This window comes from Cetorhinus maximus, chromosome 3, assembly GCF_964194155.1.
Source record: "Cetorhinus maximus chromosome 3, sCetMax3.hap1.1, whole genome shotgun sequence".
Taxonomy (NCBI): Eukaryota; Metazoa; Chordata; class Chondrichthyes; order Lamniformes; family Cetorhinidae; genus Cetorhinus; species Cetorhinus maximus.
The window spans coordinates 38,204,833-38,217,087 of record NC_135881.1 but is presented as its reverse complement, the minus strand read 5'-3'; the positions used below and the strand labels follow the sequence as shown (position 1 = coordinate 38,217,087).

The 12,255-nt window shown below is 40.5% G+C and overlaps 1 protein-coding gene across 7 annotated transcripts in view; it reads left to right on the top strand.

Moving 5' to 3' along the window:
- The window catches only part of LOC144677377 (cAMP-responsive element modulator-like), a 146,332-nt gene extending 134,449 nt beyond the window's left edge, over nucleotides 1-11,883 (top strand). For 6 of the 7 annotated variants that reach the window (XM_078537513.1, XM_078537520.1, XM_078537517.1 and 3 more), the window contains 2 exons: nucleotides 3,056-3,212; nucleotides 10,871-11,883. In XM_078537513.1, the coding sequence (XP_078393639.1) occupies nucleotides 3,056-3,212; nucleotides 10,871-11,015 (302 nt within the window). In that variant the 3' untranslated portion in view covers nucleotides 11,016-11,883. Of the gene's footprint in view, nucleotides 1-3,055; nucleotides 3,213-10,436; nucleotides 10,750-10,870 lie in introns of those variants that run through there. The other variant, XM_078537518.1, reaches the window with a different exon arrangement.
- Nucleotides 11,884-12,255: the final 372 nt, after the last annotated feature.

Sequence of the window (12,255 nt, the reverse complement as noted above, 5' to 3'; positions counted from 1 at the left end):
GCTCTGGCTCTCAAGGGAGACGGTGACCTCAGTTTGTCAGATGATTGGATCTGAGATCACCTCTGACTGTGTGGGTGGACACCTCATGCCAGTGGCTCTGAAGGTCACAGTGGCCCTCAACACCTATGCCTCTGGCTCTTTTCAGGGGTCAGTGGGTGATCTCAATCAGCAGTGTGAAGTCACCCAATCAGCTGTCCATAGTTGCGTCAAGCTGGTGCCAGAAGCTCTGTTGAGGTGGGTACTGACCTTTATTCTTTACCATACGGACGAGGCCAGTGAGGCTGAGCGAGCCAGAGGCTTCGCAGTGATTGCTGGGCTCCCCCGCATCCAGGGTACAATCGACTGCACACATGTGGCCATCAAGGCGCCAGCGGATCAGGCGGCTGCCAATGTCATCAGGAAAGGATTCCACTCGATGAACATGCAAATAGTGTGTGACCACAGGATGCAGATTCTGCAAATCTGTGCAAGGTACCCTTGCAGATCCCATGATGCTTACATCCTGAGACACTCCCAGGCGCCAAGGCGCTTCAGTGCTTTCGCCTGACTCGATGGATGGCTGCTGGGTGACAAGGCTATCCATTGAAAAGGTGGCTCATGATGCCACTTTGTCACCCAAGAACAGAAGCAGAGCAGCGTTACAATACGAGTCATTCCTCCTCAAGGGCGGTGATAGAGAGCACCCTAAGTCTTCTCAAGATGCGCTTCCAATGCACCTCTCCAGGTCCAAGGCGTTCTGTTCGTATCCAGAAAGGATTAGGAGGTTAGCTGGGCCTCTGCTGGTCCCCGACCTTTCAATGTTGTTATGGGCTGTCTTCTTCTGAAAGGGCAGAAGAACATTGATTAGACCCCTCTCTACCTGCAGCGCCATCGCAGCCTGGCCAACCCCACCTGAGAAACACCTTGCAGGGCACACCCGCGTCATGGCCCTCGAGCCACAAGGCACTCAGTCCAAGCAACCAGGGCTCACCCCCTTGGCCAGCTCCGGCGTCATTGACAATTGGCACTCAGACTTTAACATCCCTAAGCTCCACTGGGGGATAACTAGACATAACACTTCGCCACATTGATCCATGCCAAAAGGGCACTCACTCTTCCTGAGCGCAGCAGCTCATTAATCTTCTTGCAGCACTTGACCCAGGTGCGCCGCACCACATCATTGCTGCTGACCAGCACTGCCACCTCCTCCCATGCTCTTTTCCTTAGGTGCAGTGGCCTCCTCCTTTCATCCCTGGGGACAAGGGTGTCCCTTCTGGCAGCCACCTCCTCCAGGAGGACCGCGAAGCAATCATCAGAAAACCCAGGAGACGAGTGCCCATCCAGTCTGCCCTCCCGCCTGGCGTCAGCAGCCGCATTACTCTCCATAATTTATACTCGCCTGCTGACAACACCGGAGTTCTCCTCGTCGCTGGCATCCTTCCAAGGCCTGGCTGTGCCGGTTTTAAACCTGGACAATGGCCTCCGCCCCCGCCTGCTGCTTGCCGACCATTGGAGAGCCACCGTTCACGCTGGGGGGACCTTAAGTGGCCCCCCAGCATGAAATCGCGGTCAGGAGCTGATTGCAGGCAGCGGCCCGTTTCCTGGTCGCTCCCGCACCCGCCAACCGCATCTGCCCGCCAACCTCAAAATTCTGCCCCCCAAACTTTTCCTCTCCAAAGTCCTTTTAATGCATTATTAACACCAAGTTCTGCTTACTACTCCTATAACCTTTTTGAATCCTTGAGCCACCTTTTTCCTATACACAGCATCAAGGCCACCTTAGTCAGTTATCCATTACGTTCTTTGTGACTGCAGTCATGTGGCATATTATCTTCCTTTGTCCTTCTTCATTTTTCTGAAGACATAATCAGCCATCTTCCATGGCTTCTCCATCGTCTTGCAGGGAGTTGCTTTCACTTGGTTCCAACTTTATAGGTCCTACTGTAAAAAGTGGATTTTCATTAACTCCTTCCTAGCACTGTACAGTTATCTACTGAGTACCTAAAATTTTCATTTTTCGCCCACTCTTTTGGCAACATGCATACAGCGCTGTCCCTCAGCAATATTATCTGTGGGCACATAAACACTTTCTGCATGTAGGTTGATTAAGTCTTGCTTGCCTCTCCACCATTATCCTCAAATTCTGTTTGTCAGTCTGTCTGTTTGATATCAAGTAGTAATAGTTATACACTTTCTCCATTGAAATAAAGAAAATGCATTTTTTTGCCACAAACTCCTACCATTACCTTGACTCCATCTTCCTCTTCAATAGCTCCCCCAGACATTGTGCATTGCATATAATCTGATTTGATCTTTAACTGAGTTCCAAACTCTGTATCTTCTCTATCACTGAGATTGCTTTTCCCTTCACAACTCTTGTTTGCTCCTAGAAGCAGTGGTGAACTAATATATATATATTTTCCATTATTATGTTACCTCAAGGCTTGACTTCTTTAAAGTTTGCCTTCCACCTCCGTCCTACAGAAGCTACAACTGATTCAGAACTTTGCCAGCCACAGCTAAATTCTGCTCACCCATCACCTGTTGTTGATGATTGACAGGTTTTCTATATTCCAATACACTTAACTCAAAATTCATGTTCCTGTATACAAAACTCTTTCAAGCCTCTCAAAATCCATGTTCCTGTATACAAACTCTTTCGAGCCTCTCCTCACTCGACATTTATAGCCTCTGCTAAATTGCTCGTTGTGCCCTTCAGCCCTTTGACTTTGGCTTCCTGTGCATTTCAGTGACAGCACCTCCAGCTACCTCTAAATCTTTTGGGTATGCTTCCTTCTTTTTCTGCCTTTGAAAAGACTCCTCTTGTTGACTGAGCCATCTTTCCTAGCTTCTCTGTGAAACCTCTCATGATAATTTAATCATGGTAAAGATGCAATAGAACTGCACATTGCATCTGGTAACCCTGAGAACTGGTTAACTGGTGGGGAGGAAAGATATGGGTAAGAAATGATCTGGTGATTTACCTTTGAAAAGAATGTAAGTAAATATGTGTAGAATGAAGATTTAAGGTGGCTGCTGGCCTATATCTCACTAAAATTAAACGTCTGTTCTGCAGCTGCCACGGGAGATATGCCAACTTACCAGATCCGAACCCCAACTACTACCTTACCTCAGGGAGTAGTGATGGCAACCTCGCCAGGGACATTGCACAGTCCACAACAGCTAGCAGAAGAGGCTACACGTAAACGGGAGCTCAGGCTAATGAAAAACAGGTAAGATTTCAGAAAATATGTATTATCAGCTGTATTGCACATCTTAAAAATATATTCTGTAATGGAGAGTATGTACTGAATGAGAAATGGGGTATTTTATTCATAAAAATAATTAAACCAGTTTTAATGATTCTTGATTTTGGAGCTTTATTCTTGGTTCAAGTGTGCACTGATTTTACATTTGTTTAGAGCCAATCACCACCATAGATCTTATTTCCTCTGTTTTCCATTCAGTGTTGATTCCTACAAATCACACCTACTTAACCCTGAGCTATAGAAATTAGAGATTGCCAAAATTATTGGAATGGATGCCTGTCCTCATTGTATTGCAAAAGCACCAACTTGCCATTATTCTCATAGACTTCCCATTATGCTTTACTATTGGATAGATCCAAGCTGACGAGGTTTAGGGAAGATAGATATCCAATCTCAGTTGATCTCCTTGAGAGAGGAAGACCTTTGAATCTAGCTCAGTAATACCTGCTTCAACCCCTCAGTCAGAAAAAGAGACAATCATACATTAGTTTGGACTATTTTGAGGGACTTTGGCCAAGCAACCTCTTTAATTTTGTGAGTGATGCTTGTAGTGCTGCGAAGACAACTTTGCAGAGAGTGAAAAGACTCCTCTACAACCAATTGTTGTAGACTCTGTACCAGCAACAACTTTAGTCAGTACCAGTAGCTAATATTGGTTATCAAGTCCCTACTATTGAACTCTGGAGTAATGCCAGTGCAGGTTGTTGTTAGCTGAATAATCAAGCTGTTTATTGATACTAATGCCATATCCCTTTACTCCTGCTTAGCTGACATTCCAATTCCAGCTGACCCCCATTGGCATCTGTTCCAACAACAGCTTGCATTTATATAGCACTTCTAATGTAAGCAAACATCCCACAGCACTTCACAGGAGTGTTATTAAACCAAATTTGACAGTGAGCTGCATAAGGAGATATCAGATGACCAAAAGCTTGGTCAAAGAGGTAGGTTTTAAGAGACATCTTTAAAGAGGAAAGGGAGATAGAGAGACGGAGAGATTTAGTGAGGTAATTCCATGCCTTAGAACCTAGGCAGCTAAAGGCATAACTGTCAGTGATGGAGTGAATAAAATTGGGAATGCTCAAGAGGCCAGAATTGGCAAAGCACAGAGATTAAGCGGGGTTGCGGCACTGAAGAAAATTGGAGATAGGGAGGGAGGAGGTGATGCAGGAATTTGTAAACAAGAAGAATTTTAAAATCGAGGCATTGCTTAACTGGGAGCCAATGTAAAGATGTGAAAGCTGATGTGTGAGTGGGATTTAGTGCGAGTTAGGACATGGACAGCAGAGTTTTGAATGGTTTAAAGTTTATGGAGGCTGGTTAAGAGTGCATTGGAATAATCAATCTGGAGGTAACAAAGCATGGGTGAGGATTTTAGCAGCAGATAAACTGAGGCAAAGGTGGAGTCATGTGATGTTAAGGAGGAAACAGGCGAATAGGAAGAAATAATCTTTGTGATGGTGCAGATGTGTAGTAGAAAGTTCATCTCGGGGTCAAATAAAACACCAAAGTTGCAAACATCTAGTTCAGCTTCAGACAATTGCCATGAATAAAGATGGAATCAGTGGCAAGGGAACAGAGTTTTTAACGGGGATGACTTCCAATATTTAGTTGGAGGAAATTTCTTGCTCACCCAGACTGGATGTCAGATAAGCAGCCTGACTATTTAGAGACAGTGGAGGGGTCAAGAAAGGTGAAGATGAAATTGAGTTGGGTATCGTCAGTGAATATGTGAAAATTGCATTGTGTTCCCCTGTGCATCAACTATAAAATCCTGTGGCCGAATTTTCCTCTAGGCTCAGGAAAACTCAACCTGTGTACTTTTGAAACTCTCAAACTGTCCACCTGATCCTTGAGTGACTTTGCAAACCATTTTTGTCTTTTCACACCAGCATTGAGTTCGCAGCGCAGTTTGCAAATGCACTTGAGTGCGTGAGGAGTGTGGGTGCAGAGGCAGGCTAGTTAGAAGGTCTGCCTCGGTTCTCCAACATAGTATTGCAGCTCCCAATAATATTTAAAGGCCTTCTAAACCTCCTCTCTCACCCCCAACCCATCTTCCATGCCACCTCTATGTCCACCATATTTCCTCTATGCCTTTGAGATCAGCACATGCCAATATGTATCTTCTATGCCTGCTTGGATCACTCATGCCAACTCCATGCTCTCCTTAGATCACCCATGCCACCTCCATGCTTCCATAGTCACTCAGCCAGTATGCAGTATGTGCAGTCCTCAGATTCCATGCAATATCAATAGAAAATATTTTACATTCCTTAGGAAGAAAATAATAAACCTCTCACTATCTAATAAAGGCCTCCATACCATTGATTGTGAGAAAAAATGGGTTCTACCATGCGAAAAACACCTTGTTATACTTGTAATCCTATTAACCAAGTCAACAAATCAGAATCACATCAAAGGGACAATCTGTTATTACAACTTAATGAAACTCATTCATTCTCAGATGAATGGAACACCTACTGATTAGCACTTGAAACTCAGCCAAGTATTGATAATGACCACAGCTCTCTGCTCCCTGGGAAGGAAAGAACAGCAGGTGCTCATTTCAGTTTCAAAGCAGAGTGCCTGTTAACCTATGTAAGGGAGCAGGTTGATTTTGGTCAAATAGATTTTTTTCAAATGTCAAAACCAGTTTTTTTTTTTATCAGCCAGAGGCATTTAAATCACTAGAAAAGATGATAGCACAGGCTGACAGGACATTTTGTAACATTTTTCACTGTATTGTGATGGTTTCTCCATTGGACAAAGCACTGTAATGCATGTGAACAAATACACAAAGCTGGTCAATGTAAAGGTCAACTTATCTTTAAAGGACAGGATGAATCACTGCATAAAAACACATCTACAATACAATACACTCCTCACAGCACCTTCTGCAATCATTCTGTGATTCTGTCTCGGTAAACTGTTCCTTCAGAGAGCCAGTACAGACATGATGGGCTGAATGGCCTACTTCTGTGCTGTAACCATTCTGTAATTCTGTAAGAGTGACTTTTGAAGGTGTGAAAACACTTTACACTTACCTTTCAGAATGTTCCAGACACCTTGGCAGGCTTTCCATTTTCTTCACGATCTCTTAAACCTGGTGTGCTTTTAATGGGCTTCCAAAATCCTGCACCATCAAACGAAAATGGTGTGCAGGAGGAAATACGATTTTTGTCCCCCATTTAAAAGGGGGATCCTGACCTCAGCAGGGGCAGGTGCACATTTTGCACACTAGGCATTCCCAGCTCACAAAAAGGCCAGAGGAAAATGGCACGGAGTCAGGAATGTAGAGGAAAATTGGACTTTCTCCAAAAAAAGACAGTGTCGCTATTTGCACACCGAAACACACCTCCACACCCAAATGAAAATTTGGCCCCTTGACTTCATTTTCAAGTTTCTTCATGGCATTGCTACCTTACAACTTCCCTGAGCTTTACATCCCTGTTCAAGCTACACTCTTGAATTGCTAGTCCTCTGAATGTTGCATGTCTTACCCCTCTCTCATCCCCAGCATGTCTCCACCATTGGAGGAAGAGCCATCAGTTAACTGGTTCCTATGCTCAGGGGCTTCCTAAGTTTCTTTATCTTGGTGCATTTAACCTTCTCTTAAATCTTCTTTTAAAAATCTACATCTTCACCAGTGGCTTCAGCCACTTGCCCTCAAGAAAATTGCCACCTGTTACTACTGCTTGAGACTGTCCCCTGTAATGCTTTATGGCAAACTACATTAGTCAATAACAGTGCAATGACAGGTTTATCCATACAGACCCATTGATGAAAGGAAGCGTCCAAAAGATCCAAGGCCATGTCACTGCAAAATAAAGGAGTTTTTAAATTTTATAGTGTAACTCCATATAATCTGGATTTCCTTTGAGTGGTACTGCCATAGTCTAAAAAACCAGGCCAAAATAGGTTCCTTCAGTTCTTTAGCTCTGCACCTTCTGCTTGTAACATGATGCTGGCCTAGATATGTCACTCCCTCCTAAAGAAAAATGTATGTCCTTCATTTGGCACTTCAGATAGCAGCATAGGTGACATTTGACAACATAGCAGCCTTGGGGAACTTCTTTAGAGTCTAACATTCTAATTCAAGGAACTCATCTAAGTGCTGTATCTTCAAATAAGCGGTTGATGACTTATACCAAAATGTTCTCACACTGTGCCAAAATGACGTGAAGTTTCTTTGGTCAACATTTGCATCAGCCTTCTAATGTGACTATTTGGAAACCTGTCTTCTCACTGTGTAATATAATCTGGTTTACAGTAACAGTGGTCATTATTGAAAATTCTGACTGAACTTTGCAAATACTTTTGATTTTTAAAAATGTTTTTGGGTGGTAACTACTGTGTGTGTATCATGTATATTATAAATATACATAGGCAAGTGTATTTATTTTCCTTTTAGGCATCAGTAAATTAAAGGTTGTCTTTGTCGTGTACAATTTTAATATTTTGATGAAAATTCAGAATGTGCTCAGTTTCATGAAATAAAGATATTTTGCATCTTTGCTTTCTTTTGACAATTTGTTATTATAAGCATATTTTGCTACAACACTCACATTGTTTTCATGTAGTGGATTTTAGAAAAAGTAAAGTTACATCAATAGAAGTCTTACATACACAGATTTATGGTCTCTGATTGTAATGTAGCAGTGTCTGCTTGTCCTAGTCATGCCATACGCTAGTTATGTGCAATCTAACTAGCTGTGGGTCAGTAGCATGCCCTCTTCCTGGTATGTCCCTGGTTTTGCTTTATCCTCATGCATCAGTAGATTACCTTACTGCCTGTCAATGGTTTCCTCCTATTATTTCCTCCTGCATGAATTTTTCATTGTGTAACTATATTAATCTGTTCTATTATGACAGAGGCATTTTGAACCTCTTAAGTCATTGCTCTTCATTCAGTTTACAAGAAAAGAATTCTTGACCTTGCCTTCAAAGGAAACTGTATGCAGCTGCACTCAGGACTGACTTAATTTTGTTGCTTGAACACTCTTCACTGATGCTCCATCATGCAAGAAGTACAGCTTGGGACATGCAAGACAAGTGCAAAGGGAAGCTGAGAGTCAAGCTTGTCATTGTTGTACATAAACAAGAATTGACTTGACTTTTAAAAAAATCAAAGTAGTGGTTGAATGAGGATGTTTGATGAAGTTCCAATTTTATCCATCATGGAAAGATTTGTAATAAATAAATAATCAGTATGAAATGCTACAGAAATATTTCTGAATAAGACATGTTGCTGAAGCTTTTCATCTTCCATTCATCAGGACAAACACAAGAATGCCAATTTTCAAACGATCACAACAATTTATACTAGAGGAGAAAAGGATGCTGATTGGTTGGCAAGTCAACATTGGCCGAGGCGTTGCCATGAAGAAAGCAACTTGGAGCTGTAGGCTCCCCAAACTCCCAGGTAATTCAAAAGAGGCACAAAGCTTGAACATGTTCCTTTTGTTTGCAGAAAACATACCCAGGGACACATCTGCAAACAAAAGGAATATGTTCAAGCCTTGCACCTTTATTGAATTACCCAAGAGCTTGGGGAGCCTATAGTTCCCTGTTGCTTGGCCAAGGCTTTCCCATGGAGAAATCAGAGTCAGCTTGCCAAACAGTCTGACTGTTTGCTCATGTAGTATAAATTGTTGTGATGGTTTGAAATTTGGGGCATTTGTCCTGAGGAGTGCAAGACAAAAGCTTCAGCAACATGTCTCTCTTTTCAGCAACAAAAATATTTCCACAAATATTAAGTTACAAAATATAGCCTGAAATGTTAGCATTCTAAGATAATCATATATCCATTATAGTATTTGTATTTTCATTTTTCAGCGGTAAGGAGAAATTACAGTTGAAAAAAATGGAAGGATTTAAAAAACTTTTAAAAATCTTTCAACTTTTTTTTCATAAAAATATGTTGTTGGCTGTTAACTTATCAACTGTATTAGGGTACCTGACATCATGCTTTATATTGGTTATAAAGATGATAGACTAAAGTTTTTAACCTTATGTATTGCATTTAGTTGTTACGACTGTTTAAAGTGATACCATGCAGCCGAGATCACATGTAAAATGCTTACCTTATTAAGGATTGCATTATAATTGCAGCTGGCGGGTACTTTCATTGTAATATGATCGCTGTGGTAGTTTACATACTTTTTGTAAACATTTTGTCTCAGATTTCAGTAGCTGATCAGGCACTATATTTCCCTCTTATTAATTTTAGAGAAAAAACATACATAAGTATAACCACTTTACACCTCTGTCAGAGTTCAAAAAGCACAGAAGTAGCTTCATACAATTGTTTTAATACCTTTTTAAACTCTGACCCAGGCATAAGACATTGCAGTCACATGGACTACCTGATGGAGTTGGGACAGAGGCATTTTATTTTGCTATAATTGGCAAATAGATGAAAATATTAAAAAGCTTATTTGTGTTGCCCTGGAATTTCAAATATTTCCTATTTTGTTTTCACTTTCCCAGTATATTTTAGTCAATATTTTTTGTCATCTTTTTTCATGTCTTTATAAAAAGATGACTGAGGAGAAACATGATAATAATGAACAAAAAGCCAACAATTTTTGCAGTATTGTTATAGACAACTGGTTGATAGAATTTTTGACACTTTTTGATTGTGTCATCTCATAACTTGAAGAATGAGCATTTCTTGTTGCTTTTAAAAAGTCTTAGTTAACATGTTTAGACTGATACAAATTTTAATGCAGTCAATTTTCATTCTGTTAAATAATTATGCACATATTTGTGTGTTACAAACCAAAAAAAAATGATGCTTCCTGGAACAGTGGACGAATTACTTGTTTCACTGCTGTGGCTATATACTTCAATCCAGACAGAAACTTACATCTGAATGCAATACTTCAATTGATGTGGTATGTCACCTGTCAAAAGTCGCTCGATGGGGATGAGTCAACTGCATCCCATTCCTGACACTCATACTGGTTGGCTGCAAATAATCCCATAAATATGATTTAGATTGTTGGAGTGTTGCGAGGGATTCGGCAAAGCCAGCAGCTTCTGATTTGGTTGGTGCAGGTCGTAGCTCAAGGACTGGGGATCCTCAAGTGGCACTCTAAGGATGGCATTACAAAGACAAAGTATACAGATTAGTCGGTTTCTTCCCTTTTTCGGCTGTCGCTATGATGTGCCTTCTGTTAATTCCAGGGAGGCTGCTCGTGAATGTCGCAAAAAGAAGAAGGAGTATGTCAAGTGTCTTGAAAATCGAGTCGCTGTGCTTGAAAATCAAAACAAGACTCTTATCGAGGAGCTCAAGGCCCTAAAAGACTTGTACTGCCATAAAACAGATTAACAGCTTCAAACTGCCACTTTCATACTTTTTGAACTCTGACCCAGGCATGAGATGTTGCAGTTCCATGGACTACCAGGTGGAGTTGGGACAGGGACACTTTTGAGCATGATGTACTCCATTTTGCTTTGTATTTTAACCTAGCCTATGAATTCAGTTGCAAGTTTGGGAGTGGGGGGTGGGTGGGGTTCAGAATCATGTTGACCTATAATACTGGAATTGTTCCAGAAGACCTGATGTTGCATAGCATATCAAGTATTTCTCGTTCCTTTTTTGCTTCTGCTGTTTGCAGGGAGGCTGCCAAAGAATGTCGACGTCGAAAAAAGGAATATGTAAAGTGTCTGGAGAGTCGTGTTGCAGTGCTGGAAACCCAAAACAAGCAGCTAATCGAGGAACTCAAAACTTTGAAAGAACTTTATTGTGATAAATCAGAGTAGTATTTGTAATCTGAGTTCTGACCAGTTTGATGTCTACAGCATCTTTCTTTGAAGATGAAGCCTCTGCAGCTTCAGACTGCTTTTTATTTTTTGCTTTGCAAAACTAAGTAGACAACATCAGAACCTTTAACCTGTAACATTTCTCAGAAGTTATTCACAGTAATATATTTTGTTAAGTGTTGTTGTATAACTAAAATTGTGAAAAAATGAACAAAAAAACTTTTGTAAAAACAATTAGTTAAATGTGTATATACATATAATGTACCCTGTTACAATGTAATGCAGTACTTGCTGAAGTTGTTCTATTTGTTAAGCATTTGCATTTAAGATTTTTATGTGTTGCGCATTATATGCTGTCCTGAAGAATACAATGTAATATTATTTTTATAGGTGTTTATTGTTCTTTTAGTGCCCTATTATATATAAATAGAAAATATGTAAGGTAATTGAATAAAATAATTCAGAAAAAAATGTCCCTATATAAAAAGCAACTACCTTTAAAAGGGGGGATTTAGAAAAGAAAAATGTATGTTATTGGCTAATTTTATGTAAAGAGAGTGTTATATTCAGTAGCTTGCAAAACAATTGGAATTTATAGTTAATTTCTGACTTTCATTTATACATGTTATTTTGTGAAATATAGCTCTGTACTGCTCTCAGTCTATGCTTATGTAGTTCAAGGATCGCAAATAGGTTTTAATAGAACCACATTGGTTACAAAACACCTCTGGTTTGTTGCTTGAGTTTAAAGAACACACACATTATGTACAAATTTGGTTGCCTTGATTAGTCAATTATTACCTTCTGAAGCAACTGTGATGGTTATAACGATAACTTGCCAAGAATGAAAAATAATGTTTGCACTTTTCTTTTATTTCTGCTTTTTCCTGTTTCTTCTGGATGAGTTGACAATCAGCAATTTCAAAATATGTGGTATTTATTACAGATGCATTTTTTACTAATGGATTGTATCAATCAGCACGTCCCTTTGACTGTTCACAATGGGCAAAGTAAAGATCATAGTCAACCAATCTGTGCTTTCAAAATTAAAAATATAGTGACCAACATTAGATGTGATTCCGCAATTAAAAACACTTGCTAAACAACCCTGATTATGCTAAGAATTACACTGCCAACCAATTTAAGATTATCAGTCTGGCTCACAGTGTGGCTCACTTACACATGCCTGAAGCTACATATATTCACATACAAGGCCCTGTCCTTTACAGACAGGAGGAGC